Source organism: Chiloscyllium plagiosum, unplaced genomic scaffold (genome assembly GCF_037043375.1).
Source record: "Chiloscyllium plagiosum isolate Xiang-an unplaced genomic scaffold, Cpla_swu_hap1 HiC_scaffold_10, whole genome shotgun sequence".
Lineage (NCBI taxonomy): Eukaryota > Metazoa > Chordata > Chondrichthyes > Orectolobiformes > Hemiscylliidae > Chiloscyllium > Chiloscyllium plagiosum.
Window position 1 is genome coordinate 79840606 of NW_028270148.1, and position 23828 is coordinate 79864433.

General features: G+C 42.9%; 1 protein-coding gene across 1 annotated transcript in view; it reads right to left on the reverse strand.

The window, feature by feature from the left end:
• Nucleotides 1-23828, reverse strand: part of LOC122552938 (zinc finger protein 292-like) — a 208923-nt gene that overhangs the window by 32730 nt on the left and 152365 nt on the right. Inside the window, exon 5 of the mRNA XM_043696213.2 lies at nucleotides 17223-17422. Coding sequence (XP_043552148.2) covers nucleotides 17223-17422 — 200 coding nt within the window. The remainder of the gene's footprint in view (nucleotides 1-17222; nucleotides 17423-23828) is intronic.

The window sequence follows — 23828 nt, forward strand, 5'->3', positions numbered from 1 at the left end:
AGAGAGGGGGGAGAGAAAGAGAGAGAGGGGCGGAGAGAAAGAGAGAGAGGGGGGAGGAAAGAGAGGGGGAGGGAAAGAGAGAGAGGGGGAGGGAAAGAGAGAGAGAGAGGAGGAGGAAAGAGAGAGAGGGGGGAGGGAAAGAGAGAGAGGGGGGAGGGAAAGAGAGAGAGGGGGGAGGGAAAGAGAGAGAGGGGGGAGGGAAAGAGAGAGAGGGGGGAGGGAAAGAGAGAGAGGGGGGAGGGAAAGAGAGAGAGGGGGGAGGGAAAGAGAGAGAGGGGGGAGGGAAGAGAGAGAGGGGGGAGGGAAAGAGAGAGAGGGGGGAGGGAAAGAGAGAGAGGGGGGGAGGGAAAGAGAGAGGGGGGAGGGAAAGAGAGAGAGGGGGGAGGGAAAGAGAGAGAGGGGGGAGGGAAAGAGAGAGAGGGGGAGGGAAAGAGAGAGAGGGGGGAGGGAAAGAGAGAGAGGGGGGAGGGAAAGAGAGAGAGGGGGAGGGAAAGAGAGAGAGGGGGGAGGGAAAGAGAGAGAGGGGGGAGGGAAAGAGAGAGAGGGGGGAGGGAAAGAGAGAGAGGGGGGAGGGGAAAGAGAGGAGGGGGGAGGGAAAGAGAGAGAGGGGGGAGGAAAGAGAGAGAGGGGGGAGGGAAAGAGAGAGAGGGGGGAGGGGAAAGAGAGAGAGGGGAGGGAAAGAGAGAGAGGAGGGAGGGAAAGAGAGAGAGGAGGGAGGGAAAGAGAGGGAGGAGGGAGGGAAAGAGAGGGAGGAGGGAGGGAAAGAGAGGGAGGAGGGAGGGAAAGAGAGGGAGGAGGGAGGGAAAGAGAGGGAGGAGGGAGGGAAGGAGAGGGAGGAGGGAAGGAGAGGGAGGAGGGAAGGAGAGGGCGAAGGAAGGAGAGGGCGAAGGAAGGAGAGGGCGAAGGAAGGAGAGGGCGAAGGAAGGAGAGGGCGAAGGAAGGAGAGAAAGGAGAGAAAGAATGAGAGAAAGGAGAGAAAGAAGGAGAGAAAGTAGGAAGGAGAGAAAGGAGAGAAAGAAGGAGAGAAAGAAGGAAGGAGAGAAAGAAGGAGAGAAAGAAGGAAGGAGAGAAAGTAGAGAAAGAAGGAGAGAGAGAAAGAGAGAGGAAGAGAGAATGAAAAGAAAGGAAAGAAAGAAAGGAAAGAAAGAAAGGAAAGAAAGAAAGGAAAGAAAGAAAGGAAAGAAAGAAAGGAAAGAAAGAAAGGAAAGAAAGAAAGAAAGGAAAGAAAGAAAGAAAGGAAAGAAAGGAAAGAAAGGAAAGAAAGGAAAGAAAGGAAAGAAAGGAAAGAAAGGAAAGAAAGGAAAAGAAAGGAAAGGAAAGAAAGGAAAGAAAGGAAAGAAAGGAAAGAAAGGAAAGAAAGGAAAGAAAGGAAAGGAAAGGAAAAGAAAGGAAAGAAAGGAAAGGAAAGGAAAGAAAGGAAAGAAAGGAAAGAAAGGAAAGAAAGGACCTAATTGAGGTGTACAAAATAATAAGAGGTATAGATAGAGTTGATAGCCAGAGACTTTTTCCCAGGGCAGAAATTGTTAACATGGGGGGTCATAGTTTTAAGCTGTTTGGCGGAAAGTATAGAGGGGATGTCAGAGGCAGGTTCTTTACAGAGAGTTGAGAGAGAGCATGGAATGCGTTGCCAGCAGTAGTTGTGGAAGTGAGGTCATTGGGGATATTTAAGAGACTGCTGGACATGCATATGGTCACAGAAATTTAAGGTAAATTCAGTTTACCTTACGTGAGGATCAATGGTCAGCACAACATCGTGGGCTGAATGGCCTGGTCTGTGCTGTAACTGTTCTATGTTCTATAGATACAGACTACCAACAGAGATCAAGACTCAAATTTTATACGAAACTTGTTCAGGGAAGTTAATTATAGCTTAGGAATAAAACAATTCAAATCCACTGCATACCTCAGGTGTTATAAAGTGGCAGCAAACCTTAAAGACCATGTTAAGGGCTTATAGTCAAGACTATCCAGATGATTAGGATAAAGGAATACCATTTAAACTTTTTGCCTTTAGGGACACACCAAATGAATCGGCCAAATTCAGTCCATTTGAATTAGTTTTGGGCATGAAATGAGATGACCACTGAAGTTAATTAAGAAAGAAGTAGTGCCTCTGAATTCAGAGACCACATACTTGGACTGTGTGTCAAATTTTAGGGCAAGGTTAAATAGAGCAGGGGAGTTGGCGAGACAGCTTTTAAAAATACCAGTGTTTGATGAAACAGGAAGCAGACAAGAAATTAAAGACTCTCAATTTTGCTCATTGAGATATAGCACTGGTGCTGTTATCAGTGATAGGAGATCCCTTCCAAGTGAGGTGTAGTCATCCCTATCATATTGAGAAAAAGTTGAGTCAGTTGAATTATCTGGTAAAAATGTCATCTAGGAAAAAACAGCTTAGGGTATGTCATGTTAATATATTTAAACCATACTATGACAGGGACAGGGAACCAGAGAAACAGGCATTAGTTACTGACCCTAACAGTGAGGAATCAGAAACTGAATCATTTGATTTTGATGTACCTCACAATAAGTTAAATAAAGAGGAAGTCCTTAAATGGGATAGAATAGTGAGCTGTCTCAAGGGCAAAGAACCAAGTTACAAGTTATTTTGCAGCAGAATGAGGACTTATGAAGGAATAGAATGGGGAAGACTAATACTATTGTGCATGAGGTCAAAGTAGGAAATGCTGCTCTGATAAAACAACACTCTTCCAGGTTTAATCCTCTTAAAGTTGCACAGAATCAAAGTGAGTGGAGTTCGCAGATTGTATTGGTTCAAAAGCCTGATGGTTGTCAAAGGTTCTCAACAGGTGTATGTGGATTATTGGAAGGTCATAACGAAATCAGACTGATACCAAAGTCCAAGGTTGGAGGTCTGTGTAGAAAATGCTGGACAAGCTGCTTATATGACAAAGTTGAACTTACTGTGTGGTCATTGGCGGTACCTTTATTGGAGAAAGCAAAAGAAGTTTCTGTGTTTGAAACCCCACATGAGCCAAATCAACTCAAATTAATGCCCTTTCGAATGAAGAACCCATCAGCCACATTTCAAAAACTCATGAACAGAGTTGTGGCAGGATTGACTAATTGTGCCAACTGCATGGATGATTTAGTGCTCTCTTTAGCCATTCGTGGAAAGATCACAATGCACTTGGCAGAGCTCGGTGAAAGATTACAGATGACAAAACTGTTTTAAATTGAGCAAAAACATAATTTATGTAGGCAGAGGTGACATTCCTGGGACACAATATCGGACTTGGAAGAATGATCTTGAGGATGTGAAGACAAAGGCCATCAAGAAATTTCCATGACCATCCTCAAAGAAAGATTTACTTCGATTTTTGGGACTGAACAGATTCTACTGAAAGTAGCATGGTGGCACCGCTAACGGATTTGTTAAAGAAGAAGATGAAATTTTGGTAGACAGAACACTGGCAGGAGGCATCTGAAAATCTAAAAGCCATTGACCATTGCACCAGTTTTAAAAAAAAATAGATTTTTAAATATTACAACAAGTACAAAACAATACAAAAAACATCACAAGTGAAAAACCCAATCCACCCTCATGTACAAATGTATAAACATATATAGGAAAATCTAGAATAAAAAACCAAACTAGCTATTTCACTTACTAAATAATAACCAACAAACTAATAAACAGTAATAACTCAGCTCAGCCAAACAAGACACTCATACTTTCATAGTTCCTCCCGGATAATGGACTGTTAAGACACAAATGTTACGGCTATATAAAAGCCCTCGTTAGTGTGGCAGAGAAATCTATGTCTAAGTATTCCAAGGGCTGCCATATCTTATAAAAATTCTCAGTTTTGTGGTGTACCATACTTGTGAGATAGTCCAAGGGCATATGCTCCATAACAATCTTCCACCAACCTGACAGGGCTGGGGGATTTTCAGATACCCAACCTCGCAAGATATTCTTTCTTGCACAGAAAGTAAGGATATTAAAACGTTTTTTTTAAAACTATGCGCATCTGCAAGGAACACACTGGGCCGGCCCAGAAGAGGAGGAATCGGGTCCTTCTTCACCCTTACAACCAAAATCCTCTCCATTGCACCTGCCACAGCACTCCAAATGTTTGGAGCCTACCAAAAGACCAGACACAATGGTTAAGAGTGCCTGTACAGACTTGCACATAGGATATGCTGAAGAGACCACTCATTTAAATTTTGACAAACGGTCCGGAGCCATAAGAGTCATAGATATGTACAGCATGGAAACAGACCCTTCAGTCCAATCCATCCACGCCGACCAGATATCCCAACCCAATCTACTCTCACCTGTCAGCACCCAGCCCATATCCCTCCAAACCCTTCCTCTTCATATACCCATCCAAATGACTCTTAAATGTTGCAATCGTACCAGCCTCTACCACCTCATTCCATACACGTACCACCAATCTGTGTGAAAAAGTTGCCCCTTTGGTGTCTTTTATATCTTTCCCCTCTTATCCTAACCTATGCCCTCTAGTTCTGGACTCCCCGACCCCAGGGAAAAGACTTTGTCTATTTATCCTATCCATGCCCCTCAATTTTGTAAACCTCTATAAGATCACCCCTCAGCCTCCGACGCTCCATGGAAAACAGCCCCAGCCTGTTCAGCCTCTCCCGACAGCTCAAATCCTCCAACCTGGCAAAATCCTTGTAAATCTTTTCTGAACCCTTTCAAGTTTCACAACATCTTTTCGATAGGAAAGAGACCAGAATTGCACGCAATATTCCAACAGTGGCCTAACCAATGTCCTGTACAGCTGCAACATGACCTCCCAAAGCTTGTACTCAATACTCTGACCTCAATAAAGGGAAGCATACCAAACACCTTTTTCACTATCCTATCTACCTGCGACTCTGCTTTCAAGAAGCTATGAACCTGCACTCCAAGGTCGCTTTGTTCAGCAACACACTCTAGGACCTTAATAGTAAGTGTACAAATCCTGCTAAGATTTGCTTTCCCAAAATGCAGCACCTCGCATTTACCCGAATTAAACTCCATCTGCCACTTTTCAGCCCACTGGCCCATCTGATCAAGATCCTGTTGTAATCGGAGGTAACCTTCTTCGCTGTCCACCACACCTCCAATTTTGGTGTCATCTGCAAACTTTCTTAACCGCACCTCTTATGCTCGCATCCAAATCATTTATATAAATGACACAAAGTAGAGAATCCAGCACCGATCCTTGTGGCACTCCACTGGCCACAGGCCTCCAGTCTGAAAAACAACCCTCCACCACTATCCTCTGTCTTCTACCTTCAAGCCACATGGTTAGTTCTCCTGTATTCTGAGATCTAACCTTGCTAACCAGTCTCCCATGGGGAACCTTGCCTAACATCTTGCTGAAGTCCATATAGATCACATCTACCACTCTGCCCTCATCAATCCTCAGTTTATTTGAAGTAGTAACAATCAAATTTGTGAGACATGATTTCCACGCAGAAACCCATGTTGACTATCCCTATTCAGTCTTTGCCTTTCCAAATACATGTACATCTTGTCCCTCAGGATTCCGTCCAACAACTTGCCCAAGTGGACCCTGTGGAGAATCTTCAACTATAAGGCATGGGTCGCAATACAAATTGATATCTTTCTTGAGTTTTCCCAAATATCTTCCCTTACCTCTGAGTAAACTTCAACACCTAGCTCTCTCTCCCACACTCTGCAGAGACAATCAAACTCATCTGAGGAGGCACCCCCCCCAATTGATGATATAAAGTACTGACAAAGTATAATCTTAGCACTGAGCACCCTCTTTTCTATGTTGAATTTGTAGGGGTCAAATATGTGGTCTTTTTTGAATAAAATCCCTAACCTGGGGGAAAAGAGAGAAAAAGGTCCCTATTAGCTAGCTCTTCCTAACCAATATAGCCACTCCCCTACTTCTGGTATTCCATGATGAAAAGTAAACTTGGTCAAAGCCATTCTGTTGTAATTTCAAATGCTCCATCATCCAAGTGTGTCTCCTGTAACAAAGCAATATCCACCTTCTCATTTCTAAAGCTGAAGAGAACCCTCGTCCTCTTAATGACTTCCCTTGATATTCCAGGTGCACCATTTAATCAAGTCATTCGCCATAACCTTCTGTAATAACATTTAAATTCCAGAGAAGAGGAACCTGAACCACAAATCACTGAGCCTTAGTGTCACATGAACATAAAAACTAAATAAACTAAGACCACCACACTTAGCAAACCTACAAAACTATTAAAAATTAAAAACAGCCAAATCCAAAAAACAAACTAGCATATAAAGTGTCAATGGTGCTGAATAAGGGAATGCACTCTTTGGTCAGAGGAAGCAAGTACCCATCCCAAACTGCCCATAAGTAGGCATCTAACCATCCTACCCACCTTCACTTCCCCAGCTCGAGCCGCACCATGAATACAAGCAGAAAAGTAAACACTCCATAGTATACCAATATGAATAAAATAAAAAGGTTTTAAAGAACAGAAAAAAGGGGTAATCCTACTTATCCTTTGGCATATCTTAATTTAGAAATGGAAAATACACATCTCAACCGCTGCCAAACATAGTTTAAAGAAAATCATCAATAGGAAGAAAAAGAAAGCTCCAACCAGACTTCCCCTGTTTCTTTTACAAAACGATAAGGACAAACCCAAACAACACTATTATTTATATGGACTAAATTGTTCAGATTAGGTTAATTTGTCCACAAAGTGTCTTGCTTTCTCTGACGTGTCAAAGAGACGTATGGATCCATGTAAGGTCATTCAAAGCAATGCCGGATACTTCAGAGCACTGAATCCTAAGCTCCCTCAGTCTCCTCTTGACAGTGACATAAGATTTTCTTTTCTGGATCACCTCTGCTGAGAAGTCCTGGAAGAACATGATTTTAGAGCCCTCGTAAATTTGGGCCTTTAGATCCGTCCCCTGATTCTCTCCTTATCCCTATAGTGATGGAATTGCACCAGGAGAGGACGAGGATGAGGACACTGACCCAGACCCGATCTCCGTACCGTGACCCGGTGGGCCCTCTCAATCTTCAATCCTCTCATGCCAGCCTCCAAGTTAAGGAATTTTAGCAGCCAGTCCTCAATAAATTCCACAGGCTGCTCTCCTTCCTTACCCTCAGGCAGACCGATGATCCAAATGTTTTTCTCCTCCTCCTGTTATTCAGATCATCCACTTGATCTCGCAAATTACGGACCTGCGTCTCCAGGGCTTGGGTCCTATCCTTGGCTGAACTGGCATCAGCTTCCACCATGGTGGCCCTGTGCTCAATCTCATCCACCCTCTTCGCAAAGTTTTCCAGCTGCTGCCCATGCTCCTGCAGCATGATAGAAGAGAAGCTGGCTCCAATCTCTATCTGTTATCCCAACATCTTGCTAGATTTCGTGAGCTGGTTCACCAGGGCCTGGAAAGTAATTGAGTCAGAGGATCCGGCCGGCTGGGCCTTGGACGCTCCTCCTCCCTTTTTCGGCATCTCTGGACGGCTGGAAATGAAGGCAAGTTAACTTTTGGAAGTTTCTTGGGACTCCACAATCTTTCTGGAGTCCCAGGATGTCGCATTGGTCTAGGTTGGGCAGGTTGAAAAGTTAGTCACGCTTGCGCTACGATGCGGAGCTCTGCAAAGCCATCTTCCTAGATCGCCACGGTCTTGGATCCCTCCACCGCACCAGTTTAGCCACAAACTTCTTATAACCTTTTAAAATTCCTATCAATGCCAGTTATACAAGAGTTGGAGCTCTGTTGATGCAGGAGGATAATGACAGAATTGGAAGGCCAATTGGTTATTATTCAAAGAAGCTCAATAGTCCTCAGAGAAGATATTCTACCATTGAAAAAAAGTTATTGAGTTTAGTACTGGTCTTACATCATTCTGCTAGGTGTATAACTAACATTTTGGAGATGGTTGCGTATACTGACCACAACCCTTTCACTTTTTTGGAAAGATTTAAGGACAAAAATAGGAGAATATTTTGTTACAGTCTTATGTTCAATTTACAAATTTTACATGTAGCAGGTCAGAAAATTGTTGTTGCAGATGCAATAAAAGAACATGTATAGATAAGATAGAACTGGTATATTCCAAATGCAGAATCAGGAAGAAATGTGTAACTTTAGATTACAAACTACATCTGTCAGTAATAATGAAGTTAAGATCTAGAGGGGGGAAAAAATGAAGCCACCTTTTCATTATAATGGTTCATTAAGGGGGGAGGTATTATGAAGTCGAAAGCGTCTACCTCCCTTTGAGAGAGAAAGGGCTCTTTTCTGAGTTGAGAGATTTTGACAGCACGTGCGTCTGAGTAGTTGACGGTCCAGAAAGTACTGAGAATTGAAAGTATGTGATAATTGGCAATAGGGTTATTAACATTAAAAAAACCAACCCAAACTGAAGTGAAGTGGAGACAACCAGATTTGAATATAACCAATTTAAAAATATGCCCAGGAAACCAAAAAACTAATTGAATTTAAATTTGATTGCATTGACATCAGGCCAACAAGATGGAGGAAGTAATGAGGGTTATAAACTAGGGCATTTTGAAAATTGCTCAGAGTTAGCTGCCCATTTATCATGAAAAGCTCTCAAAGAAATCTCCAAGAAGCCACCAAAAGTCAAAACAACAGCAGTTTAAAAAAGGGAGAAGAGCAGACAAAGGAAGCACATGGTGAGGACAGTGAAGGAGAGAGAGAGAACCTGCACAGTTACTGTTTTGCTGTTTGAATTAGTGTATCGCTGGACATCGGAGTGCATCTAGGAAAATTAACAAAGTGAAATTCACAACTAATCTTGGGAGGAACTGTTGTGTGAAGTTCATAGGTAAGTTAATTGTTGTTTTAAGACTGTCCAAGAGAAAGGCTGCAGTAGTGAGTATAGTGGACTCTTTCTTGATTATATGTTTTTGGAGAGAAGTCTCTTGATTAAAATTAAAATATAAGCCATAGCTATTAATATAACCTGGGGCAGTGTTTGTAGAGGAATAAGATGGTGTTATTTTCTGGGTCAGTAGATTGTGAAAGAGCAAAAATGGCCTTTGCAGTGATACGTACTTGTCAGATGTGGGAGTTTAAAGAGAGTTTAAGGATTACTGCGGATTGTATCTGCCATAAATGCTGCTGGATGAGAATCTTATCAGATCGAGTGGATCTGTTAGAGAGACAGATAGAGGCGATGAAGAATTTGCAACAGCAAGAGTATGTGATGGATGACAGTTATAGGGAGGGGGGGGAAGTCTCAGATACAGTCACATAGATGGGTTAACTCCAGGAAGGGTAAGAGAGGTAGGCAGCAAGTGCAGGAGTTTTTTGTGGATATATCCATCTCAAACAGGTATGCTGTTTTGGAAAATTTAGGGGGTGATGGATTCTCCAGGGAACGTAGCACGAACAGCCAAGATTCTGGTATTGAGACTGGCTCTAATGCAACGAGGGGTACGTCGGCTTCCAAGAGATCAGTTGTGTTAGGGGATTCTGTAGTCAGAGATACAGACAGACGTTTCTGTGGCCAGCAGAGAAAAAGCAGAATGGTGTGTTGTTTCCCTGGTGCCAGGATCAAGGATGTCTCAGAGGGTGCAGAATATTCTCATGGGGGAGAAGGGCCAGCAGGAGGTCACTGTCCACAATGACATTGGAAGGGAAAAGTTGGAGACTCTGAAGAGAGATTACAGAGAGATAGGCAGAAATTTAAAAAGGAAGTCCTCAAGGGTAGTAATATCTGGATTACGAGCTAGTGAGGGCAGGAATAGGAGGAATGGGCAGATGAATGCATGGCTGAGGAGCTGGTGTATGGGAGAAGGATTCATATTTTTGGATCATTGGAATCTCTTTTGGGGTAGAAGTGACCTGTACAAGGAGGACGGATTGCACCTAAATTGGAAGGGGACAAATATACTGGCAGGGAAATTTGCTCAAACTGCTTGGGAGGATTTAAACTAGTAAGGTGGGGGTGGTGTGACCCAGGGAGATAGTGAGGAAAGAGATCAATCTGAGATGGGTACAGCTGAGAACAGAAGTGAGTCAAATAGTCAGGGCAGGCAGGGAAAAGGTAGGACTAATAAATTAAACTGCATTTATTTCAATGCAAGGGGCCTAACAGGAAAGGCAGATGAACTCGGCATGGTCAGGGACATGGGACTGGGATATCATAGCAATTACGGAAACATGGCTCAGGGATGGGCAGCTTAATGTTCCAGGATACAAATGCTACAGGAAGGATAGAAAGGGAGGCAAGAGAGGAGGGGGAGTGGCATTTTTGATAAGGGATAGCATTACAGCTGTGCGGAGGGAGGATATTCCCAGAAATACATCCAGGGAAGTTATTTGAGTGGAACTGAGAAATAAGAAAGGGATGATCACCTTATTGGGATTGTATTATAGACTCCCCAATAGTCAGAGGGAAATTGAGAAACAAACTTATAAGGAGATCTGAGCTACCTGTAAGAACAATAGGGTAGTTATGGTCGGGGATTTTAACTTTCCAAACATCGACAGGGACTGCCATAGTGTTAAAGGTTTAGATGGAGAGGAATTAAGTGTGTACAAGACAATTTTCTGATTCAGTACATAAATGTACCTACTAGAGAAGGTGCAAAACTTGACCTATTCTTGGGAAATAAGGCAGGGCAGGTGACTGAGGTGTCAGTGGGGGAGCACTTTGGGGTCAGCGACCATAATTCTATTCGTTTTAAAACAGTAAGGGAAAAGGATAGACCAGATCTAAAAGTTGAAGTTCTAAATTGGAGAAAGGCCAATTTTGACGTTATTAGGCAAGAACGTTCGAAAGCTGATTGGAGGCAGATGTTTGCAGGTAAAGGGACGACTGGAAAATGGGAAGCCTTCAGGAATGCGATAACAAGAATCCAGAGAAAGTATATTCCTGTCAGGGTGAAAGGAAATGCTGGTAGGTATAGGGAATGGTGGATGACTAAAGAAATTGAGGGTTTGGTTAAGAAAAAGGAGGAAACATACGTCAGGTATAGACAGGATAGATCAAGTGAATCCTTAGAGTATAAAGAAAGTAGGGGTATACTTAAGAGGGAAATCAGGAGGCCAAAACGGGGACATGAGATAGCTTTGGCAAATACAATTAAGAAGAATCCAAAGGGTTTTTACAAATATATTAAGGACAAAAGGGTAACTAGGGAGAGAATAGGGCCCCTCAAAGATCAGCAAGGCAGCCTTTGTGTGGAGCCACAGAAAATGGGGGAGATACTAAATGAATATTTTGCATCAGTATTTACTGTAGAAAAAGATATGGAAGATATAGACTGTCGGGAAATAGATGGCGACATCTTGCAAAATGTCAAGATTACAGAGGAGGAAGTGCTGGATGTCTTGAAACGGTTAAAGGTGGATAAATCCCCAGGACCTGATCACGTGTACCCAAGAACTCTGTGGGAAGCTAGAGAAGTGATTGCTGGGCCTCTTGCTGAGATATTTGTATCATCGATAGTCACAGGTGAGGTGCCGGAAGACTGGAGGTTGGCAAACGTGGTGCCACTGTTTAAAGTAGGGCGGTAAAGCCAAGCCAGGGAACTACAGACCGGTGAGTCTGATCTCGGTGGTGGGCAAGTTGTTGGAGGGAATCATGAGTGATGTATTTGGGAAGGCAAGGACTGATTCGGGATAGTCAACATGGCTTTGTGCGCGGGAAATCATGTCTCACAAAGTTGATTGAGTTTTTTGAGGAAGTAACAAAGAAGATTGATGAGGGCAGAGCAGTAGATGTGATCTATATGGACTTCAGTAAGGCGTTCGACAAGGTTCCCCATGGGAGACTGATTAGCAAGGTTAGATCTCATGGAATACAGGGAGAACTAGCCATTTGGATACAGAACTGGCTCAAAGGTAGAAGATAGAGGATGGTGGTGGAGGGTTGTTTTTCAGACTGGAGGCCTGTGACCAGTGGAGTGCCACAAGGATCGGTGCTGGGTCCTCTACTTTTTGTCATTTACATAAATGATTTGGATGCGAGCATAAGAGGTACAGTCACTAAGTTTGCAGATGACACCAAAATTGGAGGTGTGGTGGACAGCGAAGAGGATTACCTCAGATTACAACAGGATCTGGACCAGATGGGCCAATGGGCTGAGAAGTGGCAGATGGAGTTTAATTCAGATAAATGCGAGGTGCTGCATTTTGGGAAAGCAAACCTTAGCAGGACTTATACACTTAGTGGTAAGGTCCTAAGGAGTGTTGCTGAACAAAGACCTTGGAGTGCAGGTTCATAGCTGTGGAGTCGCAGGTAGATAGGATAGTGAAAAAGGTGTTTGGTATGCTTTCCTTTATTGGTCAGAATATTGAGTACAGGAGGTGGGAGGTCATGTTGCAGCTGTACAGGACATTGGTTAGGCCACTGTTGGAATATTGCGTGCAATGCTGGTCTCCTTCCTATCGGAAAGATGATGTGAAACTTGAAAGGGTTCAGAAAAGATTTACAAGGATGTTGCCAGGGTTGGAGGATCTGAGCTACAGGGAGAGGCTGAACAGGCTGGGGATGTTTTTCCTGGAGCGTCGGAGGCTGAGGGGAGACCTTAGAGGTTTACAAAATTATGAGGGGCATGGATAGGATAAATAGACAGTCTTTTTCCTGGGGTCGGGGAGTCCAGAACTAGAGGGCATAGGTTTAGGGTGGGAGGGGGAAAGATATAAAAGGAGTCTTACGGGGCAACTTTTGCATACAGGGGGTGGTACATGTATGGAATGAGCTGCCAGAGGATGTGGTGGAGGCTGGTACAATTGCAACATTTAAGAGTCATTTGGATGGGTATATGAACAGGAAGGGTTTGGAGGGATATGGGCCGGGTGCTGGCAGGTGGGATGAGATTGGGTTGGGATGTCTGGTCAGCATGGACGGGTTGGACTGAAGGATCTGTTTCCATGCTGTACATCTCTAGGACTCTATCTATTTAAAAGGTACCAAGGCATTTGATAACTAAAAATACGCTCAGTAGAAATTAAGAGGAGCATCTAGGAGAGGACAGCAGAATCAGAAAAAAGAGGAAGGAAGATTGAAGAGAAGACCACCTGTGTGGACTTTAAGAGATGAAGTGCTAATTTACTGTGATTATTAATTATGTTATTGGAACAGCATATTAATGGAACTATGGTCAGCTGAGGAACAGTGGTTAGTTAGGGGAAGTGTGTTTGGTTTGTTAGTAGTTTTGTAAGCGTTCACTGTTAGGATTAAATAAATAGTTACTTTCTATTTTTACAGTAGAAATCAGAGATCTTCTTTCATTCACCGAGAAGCTCCAAAATCCGGAGGTTTTTTTGTGAGGTTTTTAATCTCATTAAAAAGATTGTTTGGCCTGCAAACAGTGAACCCAACTCCATACCCACTCGATGCATGTCACTCAGATGCGATGTGGGGGGGTGAGTGGCCCAGCACAGAGGCCTCAATTCTGTCTCAGGGCCCATTACTCACAAGGGGTCTGCTGTTTGGCAAGATTCTTACAAAATTTCACTGTTTCACTTATTCTGAATTCTGAAAACCAGTTGGTCCCGAGTGTTTTGGATAAAAGATTGTGTATCTGAACTAGATGGCACTGAACATAGAACATTACAGCTCCTTCGACCCTCGAATCTGAAGCCTATCTACCCTACACTATTCCATTTTCATCCATATGTTTATCCAATGACCATCTAAATGTCCTTAAGGTGAGAGATTCTACCACCATTGCAGGCAGTGCATTCCATACCCCTACTACTTTGTATAAAGAAACTACCTCTTATCACCCCTAAATTTAAAGCTATGTTCCCTTGTGCTAACTATCACCAGAGGAAGGCGTCTCTCACTGTCCACCCTATCTAATCCTCAGATTATTTTGTTTAAAAAAAAAATCACAACACCAGGCTATAGTCCAACACATGGAAGCACAAATCAGATTATCTTATATGTCTCAATTAAGTCATCTCTCAACCTTCTCTCTAACAAAAACAGCCTCAAGTCCCTCAGCCTTTCCTCGTAAGATCTTCCCTCCATACCAGGCAACATGCTAGTAAATCTCCTCTGAACCCTTTCCAAAGCTTCCACATGTTCCAATCATGCGGTGACCAGATTGTACGCAATGCTCCAAGTGCAGCTGCACCAGAGGTTTGTACAATTGCAACATAGGTTATGGTGACAGGGATAAAATTTAAAAAGAGAGATGTTCAAAGCAGAGGGTAGTAGGCCTAGAACATGCTGCCAGGGGGTTGATAGAAGCAGATACGTCAGCAATGTGTAAGAGGTACTGGGACAGACATGAACGGGCAGGGAATAGAGGGATACAGACCACATGCGGGCAGATCGGATTAGGTTAGAATGGCATCATGCTAGGCACTGACATAGTGGGCCACCTGTTTTATGTTCTTGTACCTTGCCCTCTACAACATTTACTCATCTTGGAACTTGGATAAATTCAAGGCAATCAAGCAGAGTCAACATGATCTTGATAAATATAAATTGTGTTTAACTAATTTATTGGAGTTCTCTGAACAAGTAATTTGTGCAGTAAACAAAGGGACTACATCGTATTTGGATTTCCAGAAGGTACCCGATGCGGTGCCTCAGAGGTTATTATAGAAAATCAAAGCTCATGGTGTAGGGGATAACATGCAGCAGACACTAGGAATAAAAAACCTTTTTCAGGCTGGCAAAATGTTGTGTGGTGTACCACAGAGGTTAGTGTTGGGCCCTCAAATCTTCACAATTTATATAAATGATTTGGATGAAGGGACCAAAGGAACAATACCTAAATTTGTTGATGACACAGATAGGTAGAAAAGCGAGTTAGCAAGATGATACAAGGATCTACAAAAGGATAGATAGGTTGAGAGTGGACAGATAGTTGACAAATGGAGTACAATGTGGGAAAGTATGAAATTATCCATTATGGCAGAAAGAATAAAATAGAAGAAAGTTATCAAAAACGGTGACAAAGCTCAGATTGAGAGAGATCTGGCTGTCCTGGTGCATGAATCTGCAGGTAGTGGAATGTCATTTCTAAATAAATGAACAGCTCTTTTGGGACATTAAAAGCAACACTGGCCAACTGAATGGCACGCTGGAAATTGGATCAGACAGATCATGCAAACCAGTTATCTTGATTGTTTATAGTGATTATTAATGAGACAGTAGAACTGAGATATTGAGCCAGGAAACCTGTAGTATTCACTGTCGAACTGGATCAAGTCAGACAAATATGGAAGCCATTCACCTTGATTTACTAGTAAATAGGTGTTTTTTGCAATAATGCTGCAAGGTTTTGGGTGGAACAATAGATCTGAGTTTCAGCAGAACTGTTTGAGACAGTCTGGTTCTTAGAGTTGGTTCAATCAACAAATTACATTATCCAATACAGCGTTTTCTAACACCCTTCCTGGGACAGAAACACAATTTACTGAATAATGCTAATTACATTGTCATATCAAACTGCAGTTGAGCAATGTACTTGGCAATGACACATAACTAGTTAAGAGAGGCCACTCAAATCAGGGGGATCTCTCTCTCACTCCACAGACAATATCAGCGCCAAAAAGTACGAACCTTAGGAGCAGAAGAACAGCATCAACTTCAGTTCAACCAGTTGTAATCAGGATAGTATCAACATTTTTACCATCTTTTGCTCACAAAAGGAATCTTAAATTAGTGTGAAGGCATAGACATTTAAAACTCTAAGATCATTCAGGAGATTAGAAGACCAGCTTTGTAGAATTGCATATATTATACTTCAACGATAACAAATTACATCTCACTGTAAACAATGTCTCATTATTAATGTAAAACAAGTCCCACTAAGAAAGCAAATAGATCTCTCACACGATAATGACACTTAAAAATCTCAGCATACAGGTGCAGCAAGTAAATCAGGTAAGCTGATGGAATGTTGAATTTTGTTGTGGAGGGAATTGAATGCAAGTTCAGGAAATTAAGTTTTGGTTTTATAGAGCATTAGTAGGAATGCACCTGGAGTACTTTGTGAAGTACTGTAAATGTTAATGCATTAGAGGCAATTGAGAGAAGGTTTACTAGATAAATGGGAATAAGCAGATTGCTTTATGAGGAAAGGCAGGAGGCGCTAGATCTATACCCTCTGGTATTTAGAAAGAGTGACGGGTGACTTCATTGAAATGCACAACATGGAAAGGACTTGACCAAGTGGATGTAAAAAGGATATTTCCTCCTGTGGAGGACCTAGCACTAGAGGTTGCCTATTTTAGACAGAGATGAGCAAACATTCTTTATTCTCAGAGGGCTGTGGGTCTGTCACTGGAAGCTTTCCTTACCCATGTTTGACCTAATACCGTAAGACTGCATGGGTTCTAGAGACAACGTCGATGACTCCGGGATAACTCACTCCTGGCTTTATACCATTTTTCTGCCACCTCAATTGATATTCACCAGGGTGGGGGCTATCTGAGACACTGTCTGTTGGGTATGATTCTGAGAGTATGACTACATGAGGCTGTTGCTTGACTTGTCTGAGAGACCACTCTTCCAATTCTGGCACTTGGCCCCAAATATTTGCAAGGAGGACTTGTAAGAATCAACAACTTGCTGTCAATGTCAGATGATTCATCTGGTCTAATTCCTTTTTTAAGCTTAGTAGAAATTTGATATAACTGAGTGCCTCGCCAGGCTACTTCAGAGGACAGTCAGGATTAAACAACATTGCTGTGGCTCTGAACTCACACGGAGTCTAAATCGAGGAAAAATGCCAAACGTCTTCGCTAAACAGGACACGAACAACCAGATGGACATTTATTTCAATAGCAAATTTTCATGTTTTTTTTTGGCATTGGTGGAATTTGAACATTCATCCCAGATCATTAGCCACGCTGCTGGATTACAAGGTCAATGACAATGCCACGACACCAATGTCTCCCCAGTTTATTGCAGAGGAAGGAAATAGGTTGAGAAGGTGCATGATTTATTGGTCTCTGTTCTCTCGGGGTCTACTTCTCAATAGTTGAGTTCTGGCTACAGAAACTTTATTACTAAAAAGAAATGTTAATTATTGTTTGCAGATGAAATTATTAGATTAGATTTTTAGATTATATTACAGATTAGATTAATCTGTAATGTAATCTAAAAAAATCTAATCTAATTGTTTGCAGATGAAATTCTTTTGGAAATAATACTGTTGATGGAAAAGTCCTTGAAAGTACATACGTTCAATTATTAAAGTGACTTTTCACAAAATTACTAGACTTTAGAAAAACCATAAAAGACTATTAATAACTTGGTCAAGCTTACCTCTTCCATCAAAATATCACTGGATGCTGTACAGAGGCAGGTAAGGTAGATTTGTTTAAAAATACTCTTTTTGCCGATTTCTGGATGTTCTGCACAAACTTTTGCCAACTTTGTAGCCTGATCAATTTGCTTCCCTTTCAAGAGGTGTCGGATTCTCATTTCAAGAAGGGCAGGACCTTCCTGCATTAGAAATTCACTCACTGTAAAGACAAAATCCATCAATATTCTCAATTTTTGCTTATTCTTACTTCAAACTTTTATTGACTATAAAGTTTCTGAAATTAATCACCTCAGTTCTACCCAACCGCAACACACTATGTTTGAGTCAATACAACTAGACAGTTTACATGCAACCTCAAAATCTGGGATCCAGGACAACTGTCGACTTATCTAAATTCCTGATTCTATCCATAGCCCTTCAACCTTTCTCCCCCAGTTCCTTTTAGAAACTTACTAGTTAGTTTGCATTCACTTCAGTTTCAGAAAGTGCATTTCAGATCATAACTCACTGCGTGAATAGCTTGTGTCACGTCTGGTTGTTTTACTAATCACCACTGATGTCTGTCCTCTGGTATAGACCTTTGAGTCATTAAATGACAAAATGAAGAATTTAGTCCATTGTGTCTACACTGGCTTTCAGCAGAACAATCCATCGGTTAGATTTCCTCAACCTATCAGTGTTATACTGCAAGTTTATTTCACTCAGCTGCTCATCCAATTTCCTTTTGAACTTGTGAATTGTATGTGCTCCCACCATCCTTGTACCAGGTCATTACCACTCAATGCTTAAAACCTTTCCCTCCCCTACCTTGCATCTTCTGGCCAAACTTTGTGATCCATAGTCATTTCACCATGAAGTAATGGGAACATTTTTTCTTTGTTAAAAACTTATCAAACAGGTCAAACCTTGTTCACCTACAGCAGTGTTTTCAGTAAAACTGAACAATACTTCAGTAGTGGCGCAACCAGAGTTTTCTAAAATTTCAGCAAACCTCCTTGCCTTTGCATGCAATGTCACAAGTTCTGAAACCCAAAGATCCTTTCTCTTTGCAGCGACTTCTGCCACCGTTCAAAAGATCTTGCACAGAGATCCCAAGATCCTCCACGTTCTGCACATCTTCAGAACTGTTCCACGAAGTCTACACTGCCTCTCCCTACCCCCTTCTGACAGCTGTGCACTAAATTCCATATGTATGGCTAATTTGTCAGGCTAGCCATGACCTCTTGCATTTAATTAGTATTATGTCATTTGTTACCTCCCCAAGTTTTATATCAGCAGCATCTTGTTAGTGTTTTATTCAATACCCCAGTATACGAGTCAGTCATACAGTATGGAAATAGAAACTACTCATACTTGTCCAGATGCCTTTTAAATGTTCTAATTGTAACCACCTCCACCATTTCCTCTGGCAGCAATACAAGCACTACATTAGCTCTCAGGTCCTCTTCAAAACCATTGCCCTCACACCTTAAATCTATACCCTGTGGTTTTGGACTTGCCACCAGAGGAAAAAGACATTGGTTATTCACCTTAGCTGTGCCCCTCATGATTATATAAACTTTTATAAAGGTCATCCCTCAGCCTCCTATGCCCTGCCATATTCAACTTTGCCCCACAACTCAAACCCTCCAGTCCCAGCAATATCCTTGTCAAACTTCTCTACACCCTCTTACTTTTAACAACATCTTTCCGAAAGGAGGGAGACCAGAATTGTATGCAGTATTCTAAAAGTTGCCTCACCAATATCCTGTAAAGCTGCAACATGACACCCCTATATGTAATGTTTTGATCAATGAAGGCAAGGGGGCCAAATGCCTTCTTCACCACCCTGAATACTTGCAACTCCACTTTCAAGGAACTATACACCTGCGCTCTTTTGATGAACACTCCCAGGGTCTTCCCATTAAATGTATAACATCTGCTCTAGTTTGCCTTTCCAAAATGCAACCTCATGATCTGCCCTACCTGTCAATCTTCCTTCCCACCTATCTGCTCCACCCTCCTCTCTGACCTATCACCTTTACGCCTTCCTCCATCCACCTATTGCACTCTCAACTACCTTCTTCCCAGCCCCACCCCCCTCCCACTTATCTCTCCACTCCAGAGGCTTCCAGTCTCATTCCTGATGAAGGGTTCCTGCCCGATTTTCCTGCTCCTCAGATGCTGCCTGGCCTGCTGTGCTTTTCCAGCACCACTCTAATCTTGACTCTAATCTCCAGCATCTGCAGTCCTCATTTTCGCCTGACCTTTGGAACACTCCACTGTCCACTATCTTCCAGTCTAAAAACATTAATTATAACTCACTGTTTTCAGTTCTTAACTTGTTTTATTGAAACTGACACTGACTCTCCTGCAGTGATCAATTTTGTTAACCAGCATTTTATACTGTACTTGAAAAAGGTTTTCTTAAAATTTAAACAGACAACATCCACTCCATTCCTTTCAAGCTTCATTCACTTACCAAAATCTTCAACTGGAAATGATTTTTGTCTTATTCCCTCTATCAAAAGCTTCATAATAAAACTATGAGAAATGAGAACAGGAATAAGCCATTTGGTCCCTCAAGCCTACTCTGTCATTCAATAGGATCATGGCTGATCTGACACGCCTCACACCCACTTTCCTGCTCTTTGCCTGTAACTCTAAATTCCCCCACGGATCAAAAATCCATCGCAGCCTTAAATCTACACATGGACTCTGCCACCATAGCACTATGTGGAAAGGAGCTCCAAAGACACTGAACTCTCAGAAGATATTCCTCCTTAAGTTGGCACCTCTTTATTCTGAGAACATGCCCCCTGGGTGCTAGACTCTCTCAATGGGAAACATCTTCTCAGCATTTATCTTATCAAGCCCCCTAAGGATCCTATATGCTTCATAAGACCATAAGACATAGGGGAGAAAGTGAGGTCTGCAGATGCTGGAGATCAAAGTTGAAACTTTATTGCTGGAACAGCACAGCAGGTCAGGCAGCATCCAGGGAACAGGAGATTCGACGTTTCGGGCACAGGCCCTTCTTCAGGAATGAGCAGAGAGTGTTCAGCAGGAGAAGATAAAAGGTAGAGAGGAGGGACTTGGAGGAGGGGCGTTGGAAATGTGATAGGTGGAAAGAGGTCAAGGTGAGGGTGATAGGTCGGAGTAGGATGGAGGCGGAGAGGTCAAGAAGAAGACTGCAGGTCAGGAAGGCGGTGCCGGGCTGGAGGGATTCGGCTGAGACAAGGTGGGGGGAGGGGGGGATGAAGAAACTGGTGAAGTCCAAGTTCATCCCCTGTGGTTGGAGGGTTCCCAGTCGGAAGATAAGATGCTCCTCCTCCGACCGTCGCGTTGTTGTGGTTTGGCGGTGGATGAGTCCAATGACCTGCATATCCTCGGTGGAGTGGGAGGGGGAGTTGAAATGCTGTGCTACAGGGTGGTTGGGTTGGTTCGTCTGGGTGGCCCAGAGGTGCTCTCTGAATCGCTCCGCAAGTAGGCGGCCTGTCTCCCCAATATAGAGGAGGCCACACCGGCTGCAGCGGATGCAGTAGATGATGTGGGTGGAGGTGCATCATCTACTGCATCCGCTGCAGCCGGTGTGGCCTCCTCTATATTGGGGAGACAGGCCACCTACTTGCGGAGCGATTCAGAGAGCACCTCTGGGCCACCCGGACGAACCAACCCAACCACCCTGTAGCACAGCATTTCAACTCCCCCTCCCACTCCCACTCCACCGAGGATATGCAGGTCATTGGACTCATCCACCGCCAAACCACAACAACGCGACGGTCGGAGGAGGAGCGTCTTATCTTCCGACTGGGAACCCTCCAACCACAGGGGATGAACTTGGACTTCACCAGTTTCTTCATCCCCCCTCCCCCCACCTTGTCTCAGCCGAATCCCTCCAGCCCGGCACCGCCTTCCTGACCTACAGTCTTCTTCTTGACCTCTCCGCCTCCATCCTACTCCGACCTATCACCCTCACCTTGACCTCTTTCCACCTATCACATTTCCAACGCCCCTCCTCCAAGTCCCTCCTCCCTACCTTTTATCTTCTCCTGCTGAACACTCTCTGCTCATTCCTGAAGAAGGGCCTGTGCCCGAAACGTCGAATCTCCTGTTCCCTGGATGCTGCCTGACCTGCTGTGCTGTTCCAGCAATAAAGTTTCAACATAAGACATAGGGGTCCACTCCAGAACCACAACAAGGAGTCCACTCTGCCATTTAATCATGGCTGATGGGCATTTCAACTTTACTTACCATACTTGCCCCATAGTCCTTAAGTCCTTGCAAGATCAAGAACTTATCAATCTCTGCCTTGAAGACATTTAACATCCTGGCTTCCACTGCACTCCATGGCAACGAATTCCACAGGCCTACTACACTCTGGCTGAAGAAATGTCTCTTCATTTCCATTCTAAGTTGACCCCCTCTATTTCTAAGGCTGTGCCAACGGGTCTTAGTCTCCCTAACAGAAACAACTTCCTAGTGTCTATCCTTTCTAAGCCATGGATTATTTTGTAAGCTTTTATTAGATCATCCCTTAGCCTTCTAAACGCTAATGAATACAACCCCATGATCCTCAGCCATTCATCATATGTTAGGCCTACCATTCCAGGGATCATCCATGTGGCTCTCTGCTGGACACATTAGTGCCAGTATGTCCTTCCTGAAGTGTGGGGCCCAAAATTGCACAAAGTATTCTAAATGGGACCTAATAAACAATAGGTGCAGGAGTAGGCCATTCTGCCCTTCGAGCCTGCACCATCATTCAATATGATCATGGCTGATCATCCTTAATCAGTATCCTGTTCCTGCCTTATCTCCATAACCCTTAATTCCACTATCCTTGAGAGCTCTATCCAACTCTTTCTTAAATGAATCCAGAGACTGGGCCTCCATTGTCCTCTGGGGCAGAGCATTCCACACAGCCACCAATCTCTGGGAGAAGAAGAAGTTTCTCCTCATCGCTGTCCTAAATGGTCTACCCCGTATTTCTAAGGTGTATCCTCTGGTTCGGCACTCACCCATCAGCGGAAACATTTTTCCTGCCTCCAAAGTGTCCAATCCTTTAATAATCTTGTATGTCTCAATCAGATCCCCTCTCAGTCTTCTAAACTCAAGGGTATACAAGTCCAGTTGCTCCAGTCTTTCAGCGTAAGGTAGTCCCGCCATTCCAGGAATTGACCTCATGAACCTACGCTGCATTCCCTCAATAGCCAGAATGTCTTTCCTCAAATTTGGAGACCAGAACTGCACACAATACTCCAGGTGTGGTCTCACCAGGGCCCTGTACAGCTGCAGAAGAACCTCTTTGCTTTATAAAGTTACAATAAGATCAAAGTTTTTAAGCCTCTAACAAACCTCATCTTAACCCATCTAAGGAGAATGCTAACTTCTCCAGATAGCCATGTACCATTCTAGAAAATGTTTCTTGCATCCTTTTTAAAAAACTTTGATATCCTTGTAGTGTCGTGTTTTGAACATCATACTCAAAATGAGACCTAGTGAATGATTTATAAAGAATTGGATAACGTCTTTTACACTATTGATAAAACCAAGAGACCCTCCTGCTTACCTCATCTCTCCAAAATAGTATGAGTTCTAAAGGTCATCACTTAAGATTTCTACGAATACTGCAAAAGAGATTTGGGGATGTATTTTCCTCAAAATTGCACATGTAAACTATTTCTTTTCTTTAACATTAGATCAAATGTGTTAGGGTATTTTTCTTTTTAGCAAGTTTCAACTGCCATGCATCTGTTCATTTCACCAGCGTGTCAGTGTGTTAATGTTCTTCTGAAACCTTAGGTATAAAGATGGTGGATGTACCTCTTCACAGGGCTTCTGACCTAGTCTTGACAGTTGGCACAAAGTGTTCAACAATACTAAGGACAAAACTATGATAGTATCATGCTTTTTAAGAGAGATATGTTCTGTCTAGTTTCTCTTGCGGTGAGATGTTGCCACAGTATGCCGGAATGTTTTCTTCACACAAACAGTGGTAAACAGCCACTGAGTTTGCCCTGGGTGCTTTTTTTTTAATAAAAATGAGGCAATAGAATCATGAGTGGGTAGGATCAGGACTCAGACCCAAGAGAGCTTTTAGTCTGGCTTTCAGCTACTTGAAGGTCTACTTGCTGCTGAGCTAAAAGTTTGAGATCAAAGCTGCTTGAGTGAAGTCTTAGACGAGAGGCTTCCTCTTAGAAATAAAAGAGGAAGACTTTATTTTTCAGTATTTGTGTTGGCTGGAATGGAGAAAGACAGCATGCAAGGAATGCTAAATTGCCTTGCCAAGAGTGAGCTGATGAAATACTGCCTATTTACTTCCCACTAACTAGGGAAAGTGACCAACAAAATCAAAGACCCCTCCCACCCAGAAATACTCTTTCACCAGGTAGAAGACATAAAAGTTTGAATGGACTTATGAATAGATTCAAGAACAGCTTCGTCCCCAGTGTTATCAGACTTTTGAACTGACCATTCAAATGTTAATTCTGATCTCTCTGCATGTTCTCTCCAGCTGTAACATTATTCTGCGCTTCATTCTGCTACCCTGATGCACTTTGTATGATTCGATCTGCCCATATACACGCAAAACACCTTTCACTGAATTGTAGTACAACAATAAA